The sequence below is a fragment of the Cydia pomonella genome, chromosome 5 (assembly GCF_033807575.1).
Source record: "Cydia pomonella isolate Wapato2018A chromosome 5, ilCydPomo1, whole genome shotgun sequence".
Taxonomy (NCBI): domain Eukaryota; kingdom Metazoa; phylum Arthropoda; class Insecta; order Lepidoptera; family Tortricidae; genus Cydia; species Cydia pomonella.
This window is the reverse complement of record NC_084707.1, coordinates 10,398,569-10,423,528: the sequence shown is the minus strand read 5'-3', so window position 1 is coordinate 10,423,528 and position 24,960 is coordinate 10,398,569. Positions and strand designations below refer to the sequence as shown.

Genomic DNA, 24,960 nt, shown 5'->3' with positions numbered 1-24,960 from the left:
AAAACTATAATAAACGGGCAGAGCGGACCACGACCCTGGGCCTGTCAGCATATCTGTCTCTGTCGCTCTCTTACTCATACCTGTTCTTGACAGAAGTTACGGCGGACCACCTTCCTCACGATCGATCATGGTGGCGGTCCGGTACGCCTATCAGTAACAGCTTTTAGGACGACTAAATTAAGTAAGATTTTGTGAAGCGTTTTACAAAAGAGAATACTTAAACTATATCCATCTCTTTTCAGGGGCCATAATACTAGCACAGCAAAAAGACAGTAAGATTCTCTCTGACTATGCATGAATGAGAAAAGATCTTGGCCAAACTATATATTCCACGTTATCCTAATATCCCAGATACATATAACTCATGGTCTAGGGTGACCATGAGTTATATGTATTAGAAAGATATGCAACGGCCCACCTTGACTTCTCATGTGGACACACTTTTTGGCCAATGTACCCTATCCGGATATTCGTATAAGTCCGTGATGTACATAGTTATGTGTCAAACCGTAAACTGTGACGTCACACAATTTTCAAAGAGCATTTTGGGCGCGAAAGCATGTGTCAAAATATATTATGTTAATTTAAAATATTTAAAGCCGTTTTTAGGGTAAAAGTTGAATTTTAGGGCAACGTTTGGTTAATATAGAACGTATTACAAGCGTTTCAAAAAATTGGGAACAACCCTATTGTAGAATGCGGATCGTTATGAAGTTTTTGAAAAAAAAAACTTAATCTTCATTGAACACATACGTTTTACTCATCTATAAATTACATGTAGGTAGAACTGTCGTTCGCAAACTCGTAGTAGGAACGTTTGCGAACAAAATACACATTTAACATTTCAGGTCACAATCATACCTATTTGACGTATAACACTTACACATGTAGCAACAATTATTATTATTAAATTACATAACATACAACACTCGCAGCAAAACAACATTCCTACCTGACTTAAATAACTGATCTGTGGGAATTATTCATCGTACTATCAAAAACATGAACCAATGGCGTTACTAGGTACTATTTCCCATGAAAGGGCTTCACTGCGTTATACTGTTTTGATTCGTCATAATTATGCCCATCTTCGCCTGCATATGAATGATGTCCTTCGTTGGGAGCGCCGTAAGAGTTGCCTGGAGCGCCTTGGGAATAGTCATTTCCGAGCGCCGACACATGCTGATTGTTTCCATAGTTAAATCCATCCCCGACGTGTATATGTTCTGTTAATGGTGCGAACGAGTGTTCGTGTCCTGAAGGCGCGTCGTAAGCCGGGGCTTGTTCCGCTTGGTAATCATCTTGGGGTTTCGCTTCGCCTTGCTCATGGTGCGGTCCTAGCTTTACGGTCCTCTCCTTAGGCAGCTGAATAACATGCGGCACATGCACGGGATATGGTTTATTGACATGCACTGGGTACGGCACTTTCTCTATCACCTTCACCGGGTATGGCACTGGAATCTTTACCGCGATAGTTTTGGTTATCTTTATTACTTTGACGGGCGTTTCGTGTGATTCCGTGTGTTGTCCCAAGTCCTGTAGTTCTGTTTCGTAGTTTTCCACTGGGATTACATGGGTGTGCTGAGAGGCGAAGGTGAAGTATGCACAACACAGTAGAATTAAAATTTTCTGAAAAAAAAAAACAATGTTTATGGTATTTGACTTTTATTCTTAAATGTTTCAAGATCGCGAAAGCTTCTACACTTATCACAAATCGTTACCTATATAAGGTATGTACAGGGTGAAATTTTAATCGCCAACCATACTATGCGTAGTGACTTTGTAGGTCATAATGAGCAACTTTTATTATGGGACCAATGCCGAAATTGCGAAATAAAATTTGGTTGTTTCATATTTTCCGGCTGATATCTATGGGACAGTCAATTTTTTTCGTGATTTCGGGATAGGTCCCATAATAAAAGTTGTTCAGTATGACCTACAAAGTCACTACGCCGAGTATGGCTGATGGTTAAAATTTCATCCTGTATATGTTAAGATTTATTATTTGCTAAGTCTAATAAGAAAGCTTGTAGCTACTCCACGAAAGGAGAAGTAAGTACAAGTAGTAGTAAAATGCGTCTATTTTGCTCCGCACTGGGTAATTGGGCTCCCTCATGGTCTCTATATACCATACAAACGAGGTATATGTATACATTAAAACTATGTATATCACAGTCTCATTGTTCAATAATGGCCTACTTTAAATTGGCATATGTATGTACATAGGTATATGTTAGCTCAGATGTACGACCCGTACAATACCATATTCATTTATTACTTATCACGTAAGGCGATTTAGGGGCGAAGGGTGGGGGGAGGGGGGATTCTGCAGGTACAAAACAAACGTCTTGGAAAATAAAAATAAAACCTAATTGGTAGAGTCAGACCAAGACAAGTCTGCAACGATTTTGATAGCACATGCATTGCAAGTGTTATTTATACGTCATAATGTCATAGAAGTTTGACGTTTAAAATAACACTTATATACACCGCGTGTGCTGAAAAAACATTGCAGACTTGCTTGGTCTGACTCTATTAATTTTTCTTTTAGATTCTAACGTAATAAATATGGAGGTTAAAATCTGGCAAAAACCGTCTTACGTAATAAATTAATGCCGCCTAATAAATTTAAATTTCGTATTTTGGTGCAAATTCTGGACCAAAGTAAGCAAATTTTACGGTACCTACCTACGTTGACTGATAACTTTATATGTTCTTGAGGTGTAGATACCTATTTCAAAATAAGCTACTTACTTACCTACTTAAATAATTTCACGTGGAAACTTGACTATTAAATGATGAAATGAACCCGAGTTAAAGTAAATAAGTTTAATAATTTACTAACCGTCATTTTGACTTTCGCGAGCGTACGTCCAAGCTCCTCCGAAACTGCAGAGTGGCAATAAAAGTAATGATTGGCTTATATATTGGCGCGTTCTCTGTGGCGAGCGGCGGACTGCAGCGGCTGCGTTTACTTTCTTCGGCGTCGGTCACTCATTGCTAGTTCCGCAGCGCCGCGCCGATCGCGGCGGTGCACCCCATTGTCGCAACTTCCTCGCGTAATTCATAATATCTTTCTCAATTTATTACGTAACGTTAGGTGGTTTATTCACTTTATTTGCTCTAGTTAGATAGGTGTCGTGTCATATATAAAACATAGGTACTTTGATTATTTGTAGACATAAATAAAAAAATACGAAGTTATATCATTGGCCAGTTTACTAAGTCAATCAGATCAATCTCCATGCTGCTCTGGAGTTCGTAATTTCGTATCTATCCCTCAGTTGAACCAGTAGTACTTAGATCATACTGAAAGCTCCTATTATCTTAAGAACCTATGTAACATTTTCTTTTATAATTCCTGTTCGGCCTCCTAGCCTAGTCGGTAGTGGCTGGTAGTGAGTGTAGTGCCCCTGTCTACGAAGCAGGAGGTTCCATGTAATCCTGGCAAGGGCATTAATCTATGTGTTTATCACAAATATGTGTGCCTGAGTTTTGGATGTTTTCTATGTATATAAGTAATATAAGTATTTATATTATAACTATTCATACTAATATCATAAATGTGAAAGTGTGTCAGTCTGTCCTATATGTTACCTGTTCACGCTTAAACCGCTGAACTGATTTAGTTTAAATTTGGTATAAGTAGTCCATACAAACGTAGTTACGTTCTCATTTTAAAACGAATTGCGGGATTGCTCTGAAACTTAATTTGTACTTACAATAGTATATGGTAGGATATGTAGCCATGTAATTAGTTTATGTAACTTAAGATACAATAAGCGGTGCGTGCGGTAAGCGGTGGTGGCCGAGTGGATATGACGTCCGACTTTCAATCCGGAGGTCGTGGGTTCAAATCCTGGCTCGTACCAATGAGTTTTTCGGAACTTATGTACGAAATATCATTTGATATTTACCACTAGCTTTTCGGTGAAGGAAAACATCGTGAGGAAACCTGCATACATCTGCGAAGAAATTCAAAGGTGTATGTGAAGTCCCCAAGCCGCATTGGGCTAGCGTGGGGACTATAGCCCGAGCCCTCTCGCGCATGAGAGGAGGCCTGTGCCCAGCAGTGGGACGTATATAGGCTGAATTATTATTATTTTATTATTATTATTAAGATACAATACCTAGTTACAATACCTTAGTTAAAAAATACAGCGAATTTAAGTTTTTCATACAAAACTTGTTTTAGCTCTATTTCATTTGTTTTATAAACTGTAGCTATATAAACTAATTACAGGACTATAGATATACCTCATGTCATTGTATGTGCAAAGTTTCTTTACAATCCAACACGTAGTGTGACGTAGTTTTTAAATGACTCTTAAGACCCAGGGAGGAACATAATAGGATAGATTTATCCCGGAAATCATCCCTTAAGAGGGTGAAAAGCGGGGTGAATGCCTGATAATTGATGTAAGCATATAAAATGATAGATGATCAAATTAAATGACTGCCATTTTTTTCTCTTAAATAAGGATGTTTGTAAGGGAAATCATCAAAAGGCAGATTGGATAGAAAATAAGCTACCCAAATTACTAATTCCACGCATACGAAGTCGCGGGCAACAGCTACATATTATATCACCGTCTAGTAGACTATCTACTCGTAGTACCCTCAACACAAGCCTTATTCAGCTTACTGTGGGACTAAGTCGATTTGTATAATATTGTCCCATAATATTTATTTATTTTGTTTCTTAACTATTTCTGGCATTGCGTAAATTTCCTTTACTTCTTATCTTTAAAAAAAAGATAAGATCATCCTGAAAAGTACACTGCCCGTTTTTCTTCAGGCACTTTAAAAGTATGTCAATTTGGGCCCCAGTGATTTTGCGTGGCGTTTGTGGGGTAGTTAGGTATGTGTTTAGATTCATGGTTTCTGACGTAGGTATATGTGTCTGTGAATGTAGGATATGTTTTACTTGACTCATTTCATTTGTAAGGTTGCTGAATCGGCTGATATGAGACTTTTTGGAACTTATTATTATTGAGCACACAGCTGTGATTTTAGAGTTTAGAGTCGCTGTTAAAAGAACCTCCTTCTCGATTATCAACCGTAAGATTAATATGAAAGAAACGAATTTATAAATCTGTCGCACGAGAACTGAACTTCATTATAGGATAATATTTGAAGCCTGGTATAAACATCTTTTCCACTGATGGCACATTGAAAGTCGTATATAATTCTAGCGGGAAACATTTCTCGTATTAAAATTATATAAACGCTCGCCTTACAATTTTTTTTATTGCCAGTATTCCTAAAATATGTACAGTCAGCAAAGCTATTAAAATAAGCATGCAGGGCTGCTAAGCTAAATAGTTTTTCTGATACGTCACGTACAAATAAATTGTACCTCAAAAAATTTATGATGAGTTATAATTGTATTATCAAACAATATAAGTACCTTTTCTTTATCTAATTGATAAAGTATTTTGAGAACACGGGCATTTTCCTGCCTAAGCATAGCTACAAGGAATTAGAAACCTTAGAAAGTATCAAATGTGTGATACTATACGAATGCTTTCGTTTTTTAGTCTACGGCCTTATTTGTTTTGTGTCAGGTTATCTGTTCCCTCCTTTTCCAGTTTAAAAATTTGTTTCACACGCAACCATCACAAATTTACAACTCAGGTGATGTAAACATACATTAGCTAATCTGTTTATCAACGAAATTTTTGTTCTGTATCACCCGTTGTGGTCAATGACGTAATGTCACCACTCTACTAGTAATGCAGCGCGGTCTCGTAACAGTAGTAGGTAAATGATGTAAGGACTTTGTAAGACGGACTAGATTTTAACCCAGTAGCCGATATAAAGTTTTTTTCCGCTTTGGGGTTGTCCATTAATCACGTCACACGTTTTTGGTTAGTTTTTGAAACCATGGTGATATTTTCAGCACCTCCCCCCCCCCCCCCCTATCCAATACAATGTGTTATTTTTTTGTTAACTATACACAAAGGGCATTGGAACAAAGGTTCGCATTAACCATCAGCCATACTCTGCGTAGTGACTTTGTAGGTCATACTGAACAACTTTTATTATGGGACCAATCCCGAAATCACGAAAAAATTGGCTGTCCCATAGATATCAGCCGGAAAATATGAAACAACCAAATTTTATTTGGTTTGCATTGGTGGTTGGCATTGGTCCCATAATAAAAGTTGCTCATTATGACCTACAAAGTCACTACGCATAGTATGGTTGGCGATTAAAATTTCACCCTGTACATACCTTATATAGGCAACGATTTGTGATAAGTGTATATAGAAGCTTTCGCGATCTTGAAACATTTAAGAATAAAAGTCAAATACCATAAACATTGTTTTTTTTTTTCAGAAAATTTTAATTCTACTATGTTGCGCATACTTCACCTTCGCCTCTCAGCACACCCATGTAATCCTAGTGGAAAACTACGAAACAGAACTACAGGACTTGGGACAACACACGGAAACACACGAAACGCCTGTCAAAGTAATAAAGATAACCAAAACTATCGCGGTAAAGATTCCAGTGCCATACCCGGTGAAGGTGATAGAGAAAGTGCCGTACCCAGTGCATGTCAATAAACCATATCCCGTGCATGTGCCGCATGTTATTCAGCTGCCTAAGGAGAGGACCGTAGAGCTCAGACCGCACCATGAGCGAAACCCCATGATGATTACCAAGCGGAACAAGCCCCGGCTTACGACGCGCCTTCAGGACACGAACACTCGTTCGCACCATTAACAGAACACATACACGTCGGGGATGGATTCAACTATGGAAACAATCAGCATGTGTCGGCGCTCGAAAATGAATATTCCCAAGGCGCTCCAGGCAACTCTTACGGCGCTCCCAACGAAGGACATCATTCATATGCAGGCGAAGATGGGCATAATTATGATGAATCAAAACAGTATAACGCAGTGAAGCCCTTTCATGGGAAATAGTACCTAGTAACGCCATTGGTTCATGTTTTTGATAGTACGATGAATAATTCCCACAGATCAGTTATTTAAGTCAGGTAGGAATGTTGTTTTGCTGCGAGTGTTGTATGTTATGTAATTTAATAATAATAATTGTTGCTACATGTGTAAGTGTTATACGTCAAATAGGTATGATTGTGACCTGAAATGTTAAATGTGTATTTTGTTCGCAAACGTTCCTACTACGAGTTTGCGAACGACAGTTCTACCTACATGTAATTTATAGATGAGTAAAACGTATGTGTTCAATGAAGATTAAGTTTTTTTTTTCAAAAACTTCATAACGATCCGCATTCTACAATAGGGTTGTTCCCAATTTTTTGAAACGCTTGTAATACGTTCTATATTAACCAAACGTTGCCCTAAAATTCAACTTTTACCCTAAAAACGGCTTTAAATATTTTAAATTAACATAATATATTTTGACACATGCTTTCGCGCCCAAAATGCTCTTTGAAAATTGTGTGACGTCACAGTTTACGGTTTGACACATAACTATGTACATCACGGACTTATACGAATATCCGGATAGGGTACATTGGCCAAAAAGTGTGTCCACATGAGAAGTCAAGGTGGGCCGTTGCATATCTTTCTAATACATACATATAACTCATGGTCACCCTAGACCATGAGTTATATGTATCTGGGATATTAGGATAACGTGGAATATATAGTTTGGCCAAGATCTTTTCTCATTCATGCATAGTCAGAGAGAATCTTACTGTCTTTTTGCTGTGCTAGTATTATGGCCCCTGAAAAGAGATGAATATAGTTTAAGTATTCTCTTTTGTAAAACGCTTCACAAAATCTTACTTAATTTAGTCGTCCTAAAAGCTGTTACTGATAGGCGTACCGGACCGCCACCATGATCGATCGTGAGGAAGGTGGTCCGCCGTAACTTCTGTCAAGAACACAGGTATGAGTAAGAGAGCGAGAGACAGATATGCTAACAGGCCCAGGGTCGTGGTCCGCTCTGCCCGTTTATTATAGTTTTTAAGCAAGGCGCTTGTCAATGGAGCGTAATAGAGATTAGAGAGAAACATATTCTCTTTTTCTTACGATGGTCTTATGGAGCTTGTTAGAGTCGAGCCTACCGCGAACGCCGAAGTTCGCAAATTGCGAGCATCTTTCTTTGTCACTCTTAGCTCCTTTATATCTCCATGTATAAATTATTAACTAATATAAACGGGACTTAATCGCGTATTAAGTTTTATGTTTACGTCCGACCAAAGAGCATATAATCACTATGTTTTACGTCCGACGTTCTCCCGGACGGCGTTGTCCCCGTGGTCTCGAAGAAGACTGGCTAATATCTTCTAGCCGCGCGAGTTTTTCGAACTACTCGCACTTGGTCTTGTTTATTGACTTGAACATTTTGCGCACTAGGGATGTTACTCTGTCGACACACAACACTAACGATATCCGAATGTCGATATTCGTTCTTGCTTACACATCCTAATACCTGGAGGCCTACCGCAAAAACCGAAATTCGCAAATTGCGGGGATCTTTCTCTTTTACTCTCACTAAGACGTAATAAGAGTGACAGAGAAAAACGCCCGCAATTGATGAACTTCAATTTTCGCGGTTATTTTGTTTTGTGTGAGGGGTAAGGCAAGGGAAATGGGTCAAATTGAGATTTGGCCCATAAAACAACAAGAAACACAGCAAGTTACATATGTAAAAAATAAAAATGTTCATTCCTACATCTTTTTTTGATAGGCCCAGAAATTGTTGGTTAGTAAAAATGTTGCATAATGTGATTCAACTGGCCGGCTTCATAAGCGGCGGTTTATTTACCGTGCGCGCCAGGCCAGATACCCATAAGCTGAGTCATATGTTTTAGCTAAAAACTGTTTGTATGGTGGACCGGCGTATTGTGTACGCTTGACGGGTCTTGGCCATGAATAGATTAAGTGTCCAAGTTATTGATACAAAACTCAAATAAAAGACATAATTTAATTTATTAAGAATGTATAATATACACATATACACGGTGAAATATATTCCATCAGTAATCAGGAGTTGACAAATAATTAATTACCAATCTAAATAGAATTTAGATAATCGCAAGATCTCATGTAATTTACTTCACTGTCTAATTAGTGACAATTAATGATATTATTAAAATTAATAACCACTGGGGAAACGAAGTAGGTATAGATATGGTACGCCATGGTCAAGTGCCATCGCTTTGGCAGGGAATTTAACAATGTGACAAATGCAAGTTTTTTTATGGCTGTTATGGGGGATGGTACACTGCGTCCGATTCGCACGAGCGACGTGCAAGCGGTATGTTGCTATAATACGCGCATAGCATTGTCTTGCTCAAACTTCAGTGACGTGTGAATTGGACGCAACGCAGTGTGCCATGACCCTACTTTAGAACCTTTGGTAGAGGGGCAATAATATTTAATTAAAATTTAATATCAGCTGAAAAATTTTACCATGTGGAATGATAGGTATTAGGAGTTTTTTTGGTCTAAACTCTCATACGGTCGGACAGGACTCTCACTATGGAGCCAGTGCCACCCACATTGTAAACTTTCTCATGCCAAAGGAGCAAATGCCCACTAGATCCCTCAGATGGGTACTCGAAGCCCCTGTAGATGTATTTCATCAGTATGTCAATGTCGTCCTGGGATAGGTTTGCTACGGCATCTTCAATTTGTGCAGATTTAATGGCGAGCAACACTTTTAATGTGAGTGTAAGGGCATTGTCCTGAAATATACAAACCAAAATATTAACATAATGCTTTATTAGTTTCAGTGGACAGTTCAGGAAGTAATTTCAAATTATAATTTTCTATTATCAAATATAATATAAATAGTGTCTTGTTGGATAGTCCTCTTTTTTTCCTCTCACACATTCCAGTTGAATATGTGCTTCCACTAGTTGTTATATCAGGAAATAACATTTTCCTTTAATATGTTCCTATCCATGTGACATATTTTATAATTTTTGCAAAAACAGATTGAAGCTTTACTTACCTTTACTTGTTGATTGGAAGACCCTAATGGGGCATTGTCCAAAACTGTTTTGAGTGCTTCATTGTATTTTCCTGTATATTATGAGTTATGGAATACTTTTTTTTTATAAAATTGTAAATTAACATTATACTTATTTTAATGTCAGTTCTCTAACCTAATTGACTCTTTTTATGAATTAATCCATATTATAGCGCTAATCCCAACATGTTTTTGTTTTGCCTTTACATGCATTTTTGCTATCTACCCATGTTATCAATAATGTAGCACTGGTCATGGCATAGCAGCCTGCCTTAAATGAATTGCTATGGAACTGTAAGCCTAAGTGCTGAAACCTACCATGAACATAAAAGGTTTAAATGGAACTAGAGTTAAAGCTTTGAATATTTTACCCCATACTAATACAACATTTTTGTGCCCATTTATTATAATTATGGGAATACACCATAGAAACAAACTCGACATACAGAACCTGAATGACTTAAACTAATGACATATAAAATAATTGTTTCATGGGGCGTAACATTGATTATATTAGTGAGCTTTTGTTATTCAGAATAAGCATAAGGAAATCTAATGATGATTCATAGCCACTTCAGAGTAAAAGATAAACAAATGGAAGCTATATGGACACGCGTCTTAAAACAATTATTCAGGTGAAATTTGTTGTTATACATTTGCGTTATTTGAAAAGGATATTGATTCAATAATGCACTGACTTCCCCCTCATCGGGGCCGGCGGGCATAGCTTGCTCGGCTTCATCCTCTTTGAAGTTGTCTTCATTGTATTGATCGATGTCTATTTTTCGAAAAGCTGAACTGGAGGTATTTTTAGCCATGATTTCTCTTCTCTTAGACTTCAAGTATGTTATTATTGAGATTAATTAAACAATAATAATATAATATAACATATTAAAGGAACAGTATAAACTTCACTTAGTTTTTAGCACCCTGCCCAAATGTCAAGTCAAGAGTGAAACTGAAACTGGTGAACACGTCAGATGTCAATCCGATAAATTGAGTCCGATTTGAACTCAAATTTTATCATTTTGACGACTCATGGACTACGAGCAAAGTAACTAGTATTAAATGGCTCTCTTAATTTGTTTATGTTTGAAAGCAAAATCTGCAAATTTGAATTACCAAAATAAATTAAAAAAGACCCCTGATCATGATTTGTACTATTGTACACTCAACCCATACTCAACCAGAGGGCTTACCGCAAATGCCGAAGTTCGCAAATAATATAATATAATATTAATAAAAATATCAATTTCAATTTTACGTTGCAACCACAGGATATTCTTTTTACAGTAAAGGTTTAAAATCTTAAGATTAAAGCCTAAGATTAACGATGGTCTCCACACTAGTCTAAAGCCCTCTCCAGACTATGCGCGTGAATCGCGGCGCGTCTTCGCGGAGCGAACATACCGCGACGTTGACGTAGACTCCACACTCGCACAACTTCACGGCGATTTCGCAGTTTGGTTCGCGGCAAGATGGCACCGAAGCGTCAACTGATCGGATTTAGTTTGCGGCAAGGCACTGATTCATACTGGGAACTATCAAATTGATTTTTGGTTGATCAAGTTCGCACCCAATATAACCAAGTAGCCGCCATAGAAGGACAAGCCTCCTCCAGACTATGCGCCTGAATCACGGCGCGACTTCGCGGAGCGAACATACCGCGACGTTGACGTAGACTCCACACTCGCACAACTTCACGGCGATTTCGCAGTTTGGTTCGCGGCAAGATGGCGCCGAATGGTTAGTTTGCGGCAAGGCACTGATTCAAACCGGGAACTGTTAAATTGATTTTTGGTTGATCAACTTCGCACACATAGTACAAGTAGCCACCATAGAAGGTTATGACAGTTCAGATTAACCGACTCGTGAGCGAATCGCGGCGCGAAGCGGTCGCGAGTGTGGAGTCTTGCAAGTTCGCGCTTCACGTCTCCTTTGACGCGGGCCAAATACCAACAAAAAACGGGGAATAAGGCGCGAAGGCGTGAACAATCTGCGAAATCGACGCGAGGGTCATCCACACTCGCGTTCACGGCTTCGCGCCTCGATTCACGCACGAGTGTGGAGGGCCCTTAAACCTATATCGTGGTTACCAGTTTAAAGATAATGATTTAATGAAATATAACAATTTTGACAATGGACATTTTATTTTACATGTATGTTTTTTTTAGATATATACACTATGTATCTATTTATCTATTCTAAATTGCGGGTATCTTTCTCTTTTACTCCAATGGGCGCCCCCATAATTAGAGTGATAGAGAAAGATGTTCGCAACTTGCGAACTTCGATGTTCGCGGTAGGCCCTCAAAAGGCCTACAGCGAACCACGTTCGACTTGTTGCCTCTCTGTAGCACTTTTAAATTGGTTCGTAAGTGTGACAGGGAGGCAACACGTCGAACGTGGTTCGCGGTAGGCCCTTAGGGCTATAACCGCGAAAATCGAGTTCGTCAATTGCGGACATTTTTCTCTGTCACTCTAATTACGTCTTAGTGAGAGTAAAAGCGAAAATTTCGGTTTTCGCGGTAGGCCCCCAGATACACCGATAAATCACGGAATACAATCCATCTGACAGCTGTCAAAATTATTGAAAGGCGTTGCGTTCATGAAAAAAAAAAAGGAATTATTATCATATAGAAATTAGCTAAACTGAATAATAGTAATGTTTCAAATCTCAATACCAAGTATTTCATACATACCTAAATAATTGATTTATATTGTGTAAAAGTCGAAAATTGACGTTTAATCACTTGTAATTTGCATAATCATTGAACTGGCAATACTTTTATGACATCGAATTGCATCGAAATAGAATAGGTTGGCTTAAAGGTCTCGTAACCAGGCCATAAAATCCAAAAAAAAAAAAAAGAATTAGAATAGGTGTTGTCAAATAGTTGTGAAATAATCAAGTTGTGTATGTGATGTGGTGTGAAGCTATTTCTATTGTTTATTGTACTTTCTATTTGTGTCCTGTGCATATTGCTATTTACCTGCCCAACGAGTGCTACAAAAAGCACTGTTGTACTCGCCCATCTTAAAACCCTAAACTTTGCCACAATGACAATGGGCGATGAACTGCCTGTCACTTCTTTGGTTTTGCCCGTTCTTATTCGTCCTGTGTTAACTCAGGTTTGTACAAACTGATTAATTAGATAGGTACCATGAAAACGTATGCGATAATGCTAATCACTGGTACTAATGTTGATAAGCTTCAAGGCTACCATAGGTACCTCTATCTTGTCGAAATAGTTTTCTACGTTTTATATTTCAGTTGGAAAAATATGATTTGGGCGCGTCTCAGACATTACGAGCAGCTCTTACCAAGGCGGAGGCTGCTGTGCCAGGGCTTAATTATGATTTGGTGGCCGGGATAATGCGAAGAGCTGATATACCTGTCAATATGAATGAGAGCTTACTGCGTTTGCAGGGAGCTCTTACGGAATCAGAATGTAAGTATTATTTCTATTTTATTATTGGTAAAACATTGTCTAGACAACATAGAACTGCTTCAACATTAGGTACCTTGACATGACCTTAGAACTATTTAGAATTATCTCATTCTGAATAGGCGGGTTCACACAAAGCGAGCATATGCGCGAGACAACTTCCACGCGCACAAAACGGCCAGTGTAGATGTGCCTCGGCGGAGGCGGTGCGTGAATTTTCCTTGTCCGAGTGTGCCGCCTCGGCCGAGGCACATCTAAACTGGCTGTTTTGTGCATGAGGAAATTGCCTTTGTAAAAGGACAATTGTAAAAAGGATGGTACGGCCGTGCTTTTTTGCTCGACTTGGTGGGGGCACTGCCGTGCCCCCAGATACCAACCTGAGGTTCAGAAGCAAAACAATACTTTCTTTCGTACCAATACCAATACCTTGGTTATAGCTTTTTTATTGTTGACCCTTGGAGTGGTAGGCTCCTGACAAATTATGTTATTTAAATTTCAAAATTAATTGAAATAAAATCAAAATTCCAATAACTAAAAAACGACATATGCCACTTGAAGAGTTATGACATGCTATCAAAATATGGACCATGTTGTCTCAAATAAATGCATTTTTTTATAATATAGAAGTGTCTCTTATTTTATAAAAAAAAAACTATTGGAATATATTCAAAGTTATGTTTACAGGGACTTATCATGCCATATTGGTTTGGAGATTAAAGTCTAGAACATAGCACTCAATTGTTGAGACTTTATTTAATATTTGTGTATTTAATATATATACTACACAGTTACAACTTTTAATTTCATTAAATGATTTAGGTATAATTATGGTATTTGAATAAATTACAGGTGCTGATCTAAGGCTGAACAGGTCTGAAGAGGCATTCCAAGAGTTAAACAAGAAATCTACCGCATTGAAGAAAATTTTAAGCCGCATTCCTGATGAAATAACAGACAGAAAAACATTCCTGGAAACTATTAAGTATGTTAGAGGAAACAAAATAATATTGGGCTAAGAAATTAAATAACAAATAAAGTATAAAATGTATAGCTATAAACTCTCAAATGTTATAATAATCATTGAGTGTCATGTCCAAGGTATATGCAAAACTGCTATATTTTGTGTATTGTTAAGAAATGAATACTTCCACTTTACCTTTATTTTGGTAATTTTCTGAGTTTTTGGAGTTTTAATTGTAAATTTATCATTATTTGTCAAGAATTGACAAAAAATGATAAATTATCTATCAATTATCAGTAATTTTTTGGTCATAACTGATTATATAAACAGTTATAGGATTTGACCAGTTATTGCATTCCCTATTTGGGCTTCTGTCAGTCCATGGACGACAACTCAATACTTTATAAAATTGGTAATTTTCTGAGTTTTTGGAGTTTTAATTGTAAATTTATCATTATTTGTCAAGAATTGACCTAGCTATTTGGGCTTCTGTCAGTCCATGGACGACAACTCAATACTTTATAAAATTGGTATGTTAGTTCTCCTCCACTAAATTTCGCTAAGATTTCATTAAACTAATTACTTTTGGTTTTATTATACATCTAAATATACATACATGCTAAAAACATAATTTAAAATAGCTAGAACAGTTCATAAACTATCCATGAACATATCCTGCCTGAACTTTATTTTTCTTGATTTTATGACCTCTGAAAGGCATGGATGCGAAGCTGCAAGTAATATAGTTTTATTTTTAATTCGCTTCTTGCGAAATATCATTTACAGTACATATGGGGCTACTTTATAGCACTAGTGCGAGAAGTAGCATATTACGTTACTGTGTCGAACATTTAAAGGGCCATATGTACTGTAAAACGTTGTACGATACATGTGCGAATAGGTAATTCGCAACTCGTGTCGATTTAAAACACTCCCTTCGGTCGTGTTTTAATTTATCGCCACTCGTTTCGAATTTCCTATTTTTCGCACTTGTATCGTAATGTACTATTTTATGTAGACAGATCTATTGTTTAGACATAAAGGATTACAATAAGACCAAAATTGTGAGGTTTATTTTCAAATTTTTCGCAATTTTTGTAGCAACTCCGTCAAGTGGACGAAAACTAGCCCTGGATGGTTTCAAGCGCAATAACAATAACCCTACTAAAAAAAATTGGTTTAAGGTGGTTCGATTTTCATACAAAAAACAATCGCTATTTTTTAATTAATTACACAATATTATTACATAAATAGTTGCGCATCTATCTACTTTCGAATATTCATTTGCGCTAAATTAATAGAAAAACTTTGTTTCATACAGAAATCATGCAATAATCAACGGTATATTTTTATAAATTTTACTCATGTGTGTGTGACAAATGTCGTGTACAAATACATTGCGACGTTGCCACTCCATGCCTCGGGCGGCCATCGGCGCGACGTTGCGATGTTTGACGCGTTTTTAGCTGACTCTGTCGACACTGACACTCAGTGTGACCAGGCGTACGATAATTGTCGTACATGTACGATAATTTGGGCCCCGGTATGACGTAATGTTCCAAAGAGCATTATCGTACACTAAAGTACTATAATTTCAGCCCTTGTATGATGCCACCTTAAAAGTCTAGTAACTTGAAGCAAAATATGACACTTTCTGTCAGATATAGGCTAAAATTAGTATCTTTTGGGTGTTCGGCTCCTTGATGTAAGTTTAAAGTTTAAAATATCACAATTTCCTGTATACCGTTTGAGTCTATCCCAAAAATACACAAACATAAACAGATTTTTTGCGCAATTTAGACGAAAATTGTATTTTTTTTATTATTATTTCGAAATTTAAGCTTATTTTGCTAGACATTTTTAGGGGCTGCCTTTTTGATTGGCGTACGATATTTTTTTCAACGGTACAATAATATTGACACTCAAATACGATAATTCTCTTCCGCTCACCTGGCAACACTGCTGAAACTTGACAGGACCTGGGGCCTACCGCGAAAACCGAAATTCGCAAATTGCGGGGATCTTTCTCTTTTATTCTCACTAAGACGTAATTAGAGTGACAGAGAAAAATGCCCGAAATTTACGAATTTCGATTTTCCCGGTAGCCGCCCTGGTGCTTGAGGTACTTGATAGAAAACAACGCTGCCGCATGTTCTGAATTGTGATTTTATGTGTTTTTGGTTTGAAAATGATAGCAACGTCTAAATCAAGTTACAAAAATCATCGATATTCTGGTCCGCGAAAAACCAAGAAAAGTGTAACTGTAATTGGAGTCTACAAAATATGACCAATTCATAGAAAATATGACCTAGAAACTAGTTCACTTTTATAAAACTCAATTTTGCCCGAGATTGTACTTAGGCGAATACCTAAGGGAGCTAAGTGTATTGATCTTGAATAATTAGTTGGCTAATACATATATGACTCCAACATGATATGGACATTTACATCATAACTATTATACCTAGTTGGTTACTAAGTTCTGTTACTCGATTTCTTTCTTTCTTCCTAGCGTTGTCCCAGCATATTGCCACGGCTCAATGGAGCTTGGGGTCCGCTTTGACAACTAATCCCAAGATTTGGCGTAGGCACTAGTTTTTACGAAAGCCACTGCCATCTGACCTTCCAACCCAGAGGGTAAAACTAAGCCTTGTTGGGATTAGTCCAGTTTCCTCACGATGTTTTCCTTCACCGAAAAGCGACTGGTAAATATCAAATGATATCTGTTCTGAAGTTCTGTTACTCGATTTGCAACCTCTTTATTTCCGTTAAAACAAATGCTACCGAAAAAATAAAAAATGACAATGTGGTGGATTTGTGAGCTATAATTATATACCACACATAACGCTTATCTCGTCGTATCTATAATGAATTGGGGCCTAAAAGAGAATCGTATTCCAATTTTTTGAAACGCTTGTATTACTTTCTATATTAACTAAAAGTTGCCTTAAAATTCAGCTTTTATACTAAAAACGGCTTTAAATATGTTAAATTAACAAAATATATTTTGACAGATGCTTTCGCGCCCAAAACGCTCTTTGAAAATTGTGTGACGTCACAGTTTATGGTTTGACACATAACTACATACACACGTAGAAGATACGAACTGTCAACTGATATTTATCATTTGTTGTTAATCGCCTAACTGTCAACAGTGTCAATCCGAGAGTTGTGACGTCATCAGAATCTTCAATGACGTTACGAGTTTGGTCACGTGACGTGTGCCAAAAGATATTTTAAATTCAATATTTACAAAAATATGGTCATTACAGGTCCCCTAAAAGTAGTTTAACATGTTCTTATAATCCAAAAGAATTTATTGGGATACAATTATGCCCTAAGATTTGTAGATGGAAACAACCCTATTGCGATGCACAAATGTGGGCACCCGCCAAACATGATTTTGGGTGTGTCATACTCAGGGCTAACACAGATTCATTTCTGTGAAAAAGGTGTGAAAACCGGAAACTGGAAACCGTTCTCGAACCAATAGTGAAGCCCTTAAGACACACCCTATTTCAAAACCAGCCATGGATCTTTGAACAGGACTCAGCTCCTGCACATAAGGCAAGAACAAGTCAAGCCTGGTTTCGAAGGAACAAAATTGACTTTATTGCCCACGAAGACTGGCCGTCCTCCAGCCCGGACCTTAAGCCCCTGGATTATGCCATATAGCAGGTTATTGAGGAAAAAGCCTGTGCTAAACCCCACACAAATCTTAACTCCCTCAAGCGGGCCATAATTAAGACAGTGACGGAATTAGACATGACAATCGTGCGTGCCGCTATTGATGACTGGCCTCGTCGTTTGAGGGCCTGTGTCAAAGCCAGAGGAGGCGATTTTGAATGATATTGTCATATTTAATTCCTGATTTTGTGTACTTCATTTTAATATATACTTTATTAAACTTTCGTTGGTATATTTTATGTAGATAAAGATTATTGCAGTAACAGAATTTAATAACCAACTAGGTAGAAAACAATGCAATACATAAACACATAAATTGGATATGATGTGATCCGTTGAATGAAATTGACAATAAATAAAATAAATAAATAATTTTCTATCTCTAGGCATTGTGTGAAACTTCTAGTTGTGTCAAAATATCGGGAAATCAATAATATAAACAAACATGGTAAATATCTCATTTCTTTTTATAATGGTTATAAATAGAAGGCCATGCAATTTTGTAACTCACTGTAATTTAATTAAATGTATGGTAAAAAAATGTTTTAATTCTACTGTAAAATAGTACCTACTTTTTTAAAGGCTGGGCAGTAAGTGATTGCTTTAATTTTAGAACAAAACAGCGTTTTTTTATTGAAAAAAATACCGGAAAATCTGACTTACAAATTTGGACTTTCTTAGGTTCATTCTACTTAGAATCTTCTCCACCTTAGCATTAAAAAAAGATATCCTAAAATATCCATAGCATTACGTCACATTTTAGTGTGAAAGAAATTTCAGTGTAAAACTAAAATTTCAATACAAATTTTCGGGTTTTTTTAGCACGAGGATTGATTATGCTAGTGATTCTGAGTTGGAAGAACCCAAAAATATCATGATGTGTGAGAATCAGATTTTTAATATTTTTATGGAAAACGCTCATATTTCTCATAAAATAATTTATTAATAATAGGTACTTGATAATACTGATAACAAAAATAAATTAATGAGTCTCGAACCCACATCCTCTTGCATGTATTTCCACGTACATACCGCAACGCTATTGAAGCCTACTCACGCAGTGCCAAATTGTCTACTACAAGGATCCCAGTAAGACTGTTTGAATGTGTGAGTGATACTTAGAAATAGAGTCAAGAAACATTCTGTCGACATTAAGGGGTAGTTTTTGTACAATGAAGTGTTCAATGTTTGTTGTAATAGTTCAATATTTATTTAAAGAGTGCGCTAAACATAATTTACAGTATAGAAATACCAAGACTACTCCACAAAAAAATTCAAACTCAAAATTTGCAATTGTGGCGCCATCTAGTGAGGTTTAAGCTTTGGGTAACCTAGTCGAACCACCTTAAGACACTCGCAAGTAAGCGGGCCAAGCGTCATCAGCCTGACACCTGTTTGGCAGGGGCAAACTACAACTGCCAGGCTTGTGGGCGTGTTTGCCGCTCCCGTATTGGCTTACACAGCCATGAAAAACGTTGTCGCCCTGCCTGACACTGCTTGTATAGTCTGTAATAGACTCGAAGGCCAATGATGATGATGATTATTTTAGCCATTTTAGTATAAGGTGTCCTGTTATTGGAAGGTCAGGCCAGTAATAGACCATTTATCCTATGTAACTATGAGATGTGGAAAATGTTTGCACTAAGCAATCTAATATTTTCTTTAAATTGATTTTGTAATGAGAAGCAAACAAATATTTAAATGTGAAACAATATTCAATCTTTATGTAAATTGGATATATCAATACATTTATCACACCCAAAATTTAACGGCGCTTTTTTCGCAACGAAATAGATTAAAGAAATCAAAATTAATTAAGTAGTTTTTAATGGATAGGTACCCTGAGCAAAGACTTTTGGCAGAGGGGAAATAATATGAAAAAGAAGCCTGTATTTAACAAAACTATATTATACATACACTTTTTGTTACAGAGAGATTGCATCAGCTATCAAGAAGCTTCTGGATGCTGTCAATGAGGTGTCTCAATATACCCCTGGTCCCGGCAAACAAGTGCTAGAACAAAGAAAAAGGGAATTTGTCAAATACTCTAAAAGGTTTTCAAACACATTGAAGGAGTACTTCAAGGAGGGACAGTAAGTACCATTTTTATTATTGACCGAGCGAGCGTTAGCGAAGGTCTCCGTTTTAGCTTGGGCAAACATGATTTCGTATGTCCGGATGTTCTCCTCTACATTGTCGATTCAGTTTTCGGATTTTTTTTAAAATGGCGGAGCTTAAAACCCAACTAATGTATTGAGTTTTAAGCTACGCTTGTGAGTTCTACAGCTCACAGAGCCACTAGTTATGGATTGATGTTTAAAACTTGACTTATTTGATCAAGTGTGCCAAATGTCCTGAGGCAGACATTTACAGCCGAGAGAGAAAGTCAGTAGGGCTAAAGAGTAGCCAGGTCAAGGTCGGGAATAAGCTTAGAGCTGTTGTCACCTAAATTGCTCTTGCGCGTTGTATCCTCTGGAATCCTTAAAAGGTTTTATTGGTTATAAAATCGTTTGTAGTTATTTTCGGCTTAAGATATTAATGTCTGGTTTGAACAGTCTCAGTCATAATCATAATCATAATCATAATACTTTATTGCGACCATGGTAATATAGTAATTTAAACTAAAGAAATTCTTTCCGCCGCCAACAATATATTTTGTAGTATTTATGATTAAGTATCTATATAAATAAAAAGCTGTAATTGTAGTAAGTATAGGTAATCAGTCAAATTACAAACAAGGTAAAGTTTGATTCACATCTGTCAGAAGCTTCGAGCAACGACGTGTCGGAAGCCGGTGTTGCTCGAAGGTCAGAAGGGATGGATCTAATTAATTTTATGATTACAGAATAAATATTTACCTAATATTGAAATGTCTCTTTTTCAGGGCCAATGCTGTGTTCGTGAGTGCTCTTTATTTGATCCACCAGACAAACCAAATCTTATATACAGTAAAAAATAAGTCTGAATAACTTTATCACTTCTGTAATAGTATTTACTAATTTGTTTTAATCTTCCCGTTCAAGTGTATTAATTACTTATGAAATAAAAATGGATATGGGGTTAAATACCTAGTTAATCAAAAGTTTAAAAAATTATAAGTACTTATAGAATTTTGTTTTTCATGTGCGGTCTTAATATAAAATAATCGTTTTACAGCTAGGGTTGATAACATCAGTCGCCAAAAATTGTAAATTGGCATTGAAGTTTTTAAGACATGGGTAGTATAGAGTTAATCATTGACTGCCAAGTTAATGATTATCATAAACACTTTCCCTGGCTTTAAGCATGTAAAATACATGTTGTGGGATCCAGGTGGAATGCATTTTGGGAAAGTGTAAAGGTACGTTTACGTCCGGAATACAATGCCGCACTCGCAAGGGTGTAAATGGCGTTCGAGCCAGTCCAAGTGTTTGTATTGTACAGACTTGGAGCTTGTGGTCGTGGACGCCTGCCAAGTCTCCACAGGCATGTAAACTTAACATAAGAGCACTCAAATAATTTTGCCATATTGACATTGATTGGGAGTTTGAACGTGTTAAATGACAAAATGACTAACTATGGGCTTATTTATACGGTACAAGAACTCGCATACGAGTGTCATTATCATTACATTGCGGTATTTGATCGGTCGGCCGAGTTGTTTGTAACCGCAATAGTCCGTAATGTAACTAAAAATGCATGCGAGTTCGCGTGCCGTCTAAATCAGCCCTATTACAAGTAGATTATTATTGATTGCTAAATTTTTAACTATATTGGGCGAAGTCTGGTGGCTTTCAGGTATTCGTAATTAGTAAATTGCAATTTAAAAATGCTTATGGTTTTTCGTATATAGACTCGCATCCAGGCCATAATTATAAATAAAAAAACATACATAGTAGTCTACCTACAGTAGGTTTCTGTACCCTAATGACGTAAATTCATAGTTATTTTTAGATATTGGACTGTTTACATTCGGTTCGTGTTTCAGTAAAATGCATACACTATTATAATTATGTAATAAAAAAATAATATGATTTGTATTTAAATTTATAGATGTAGTCTGTAATTATTATACAAATAATGCATAGGTACAGTTAGACGTATTTAATTGTGTTTTAAAATTGTACCTACCAATAACAATTTACCATCGTAATATTATTATTGTGTTTCAAATGTCACACTAAACATAGTGTTTTTTTCCGTTAATTTCAAGGGTGCATTTCTGAGCTTAAATTAAGTAACTTTCTCAAAGACACCGGTATTCTAATTAACAAGAATTTATTTTTATCTGATAAGGCCCTTACAAGGGTGTACACTTGCCTTACAGCCTGTTTACACATTGATTAGTGTTTAGTACGAGTTTATACATTTGCTACTAAGCGTAAGTACCTAGGTAATCTCGGACGATCGATGTTCGAAATTATATTAATATGTCACATTTTTTTTATTGTTTGGTTGAGTTAAATGTAATGCCCGTGCTACAACAACACTATATGCAGCCTTTATTTTTTTTAATTAAGTTTGTTATTACAAAATAACAAACTTAAAATTAAAAAAATCTATTAAAAAAGAAAAATTAATATTAAGCATTTAGTATCCTTACACGTTCTTACCCATACCCCGAAGTTAACGGAATTCAATAAAAGCACGGTGTATACATAAATACCGATCGTGACTACAGTCACGATACGGACAAAGTGCCAAAATATGTATACACGACCTTATTGCTCAAGTATTAAGGTAGTGTCGACTTATTTTCGGCACTTGGTCCGCATCGATATTTTTAGACGTGACTGTATACATCGTGTTGCTAATACTCTACATAACCTATGACTGTTGTACTTTACCCTAGTATTATAGATATAGAAAATGTTTATAAAATTAATGTTATTATATTAATTTGCACTGTTCTGGAGATATACCCAACTAATAGAGAAATATTTTTACCTGATGTTTTCTTTTAACCATACATTGTCATGCTAACTAGTATTCCCATATTTTCCGTTAGTCTCGTAGTGTCGTCATTTTAGCTTTTTTTGCCTATTCGGGTATTACCACTAAGCCTAGCGTGGTGAAATTAAGAAAATCAGACCGCAACAGGTAATAATTTGTATAGTTTTGCATATTGGTACAGTTATTTTTTGAAATAATTAAATATACTAAAAGTCCCCGAGGGTGGGTCGAGCCGGCGACGGGGAGGGAGGAAAGGTATAATATTTCAGTATTTTGCTCGTATCTCAAAAACCAATAAAAATATCTTGTCTCTTCTACATTCATTATCTATATATTTAATTTTCTATAAATAATGTCACATTATCTAAAATAACCGGCCAAGAGCATGTCGGGCCACGCTCAGTGTAGGGTTCCGTAGTTACTCTTCCGTCACAATAAGCTAAACTGGAGCTTAAAGTATAGTAAATTGTTAACCAAGGGATGAAACGGTACCTTTCACCCGAGTTAAACAAATAGGCAAATTTGCATAATCAGTACCTAATTGAAGTAAGTCTTTTTACTATGAAGGGAAAACTTTTTGCGATAACTCAAAAACAGCTAAACTGATCATGTCCGCTATAGTTTTCATTTAATGTCTTTCTTAAGCTCTACTTCCACGATTTTTTTCATATTTTTTGGACCTATGGTTCAAAAGTTAGAGGGGGGGGGACACATTTTTTTTTTCTTTCGGAGCGTTTATCTCCGAATATATTCACTTTATCAAAAAATGTTTCTTGAAAACCCCTATTAGTTTTGAAAGACCTTTCCAACGATACCCCACACTCTAGGGTTGAAGCGAAAAAAAAATTCACCCCCACTTTACGTGTAGGGGAGGTACCCTAAAAAAAATTCAATTTTTAGATTTTATTGTACGACTTTGTCGGCTTTATTGATTTGTATATCCATGCCAAATTTCAGCGTTCTAGCACTAACGACCACGGAGCAAAGCCTCGGACAGACAGACAGACAGACAGACAGACAGACAGACAGACAGACAGACAGACAGACAGACAGACGGACATGGCGAAACTATAAGGGTTCCGTTTTATGCCATTTGGCTACGGAACCCTAAAAAGAGACCTTATTTTCGGTAGCGCTTACGCCATTATCAACGATGCTCCCATATTATAAACAACGCCGCGCTACGCCAGTGCGGCGTAAGCGCCATCAACAATAAGTTCCCTCTTCATAGATAATGTCACAAATTATGTTATTGTATGTATAGATTGAGCTTACAGTAAAAATGTATACATCTGACTGTACATCTGCATAAAATTCCTAGCACTCAAAAACGGGTTGGACTCCGCTGTTGGACAGCTGGTCATCAACCACTCCTTTACTTGATGGAACACTGTAGGCGTGATACTTCGCTGACCCTTTGGTAGTTGATGTTGGGTCATAAAAGACACTTGCTATAAAGGAAAGGCGACGGCCTTTTCTCCATACAAACGTAGTCCCCATTTTTCTCTCTGGATATTGACATTATGGATAATATTTTTACATAATTTGATGTATGTTAACAATAGCTATAACGTAGGGGACGTTTGCCTTTTTATTTTTTTTTGATTATTGTAAAAATTAGGAGCGATAAACAGTTTTTATACAAATTTTTAACTACTACTTCTTATAATAAACTACTAACTCTTATAATAAATTATGTTAATATTCAGGGAAGAAAAGCAGGACTACGTTCGTATAAAAAGGAGATTTTGCGCGGGTCCTCCACTTCGTTATAATAATTGATTATGATCAAAGCTTGAAAAATGATGCTTTGCCGTTTTTAGGGTTCCGTACCAAAAAGGTACAAAAAAAACCCTTATTAGTACGGTCGCCAAATCTCAAAAGCCCTCTAGAAACACGATTTAATTGACTCGGCTCGGCCTTACCCACAACCGGTATCAATGTGTTCGGACA

General features: G+C 36.8%; 3 protein-coding genes and 1 long non-coding RNA gene across 4 annotated transcripts; 2 read left to right on the top strand and 2 right to left on the bottom strand.

Annotated features, from left to right (window-relative positions):
• Positions 1–737: 737 nt before the first annotated feature.
• Positions 738–3,065, bottom strand: LOC133518299 (uncharacterized). Its single transcript, XM_061851972.1, has 2 exons — positions 2,846–3,065; positions 738–1,629 (listed from the first exon to the last, which is right to left on the bottom strand). Exons 1-2 carry the CDS (start codon positions 2,849–2,851, stop codon positions 1,027–1,029), a joined length of 609 nt encoding a protein of 202 aa, XP_061707956.1. The 5' UTR covers positions 2,852–3,065; the 3' UTR covers positions 738–1,026.
• A 789-nt stretch (positions 3,066–3,854) lies between these two features.
• LOC133518307 (uncharacterized) lies at positions 3,855–7,224 on the top strand. Its single transcript, XR_009799458.1, has 2 exons — positions 3,855–5,061; positions 6,343–7,224. It is a non-coding gene; the product is annotated as an uncharacterized LOC133518307 (long non-coding RNA).
• Positions 7,225–8,916: 1,692 nt separating this feature from the next.
• On the bottom strand, positions 8,917–10,933 carry LOC133518300 (actin-related protein 2/3 complex subunit 5-B). The gene is made up of 3 exons (XM_061851973.1): positions 10,657–10,933; positions 9,961–10,033; positions 8,917–9,691 (listed from the first exon to the last, which is right to left on the bottom strand). Exons 1-3 carry the CDS (start codon positions 10,794–10,796, stop codon positions 9,452–9,454), a joined length of 453 nt encoding a protein of 150 aa, XP_061707957.1. The 5' UTR covers positions 10,797–10,933; the 3' UTR covers positions 8,917–9,451.
• A 1,869-nt stretch (positions 10,934–12,802) lies between these two features.
• LOC133518298 (programmed cell death protein 10) lies at positions 12,803–23,000 on the top strand. Its single transcript, XM_061851971.1, has 5 exons — positions 12,803–13,110; positions 13,253–13,430; positions 14,277–14,409; positions 20,007–20,168; positions 20,960–23,000. Exons 1-5 carry the CDS (start codon positions 13,039–13,041, stop codon positions 21,042–21,044), a joined length of 630 nt encoding a protein of 209 aa, XP_061707955.1. The 5' UTR covers positions 12,803–13,038; the 3' UTR covers positions 21,045–23,000.
• The last annotated feature ends 1,960 nt before the right edge of the window (positions 23,001–24,960 follow it).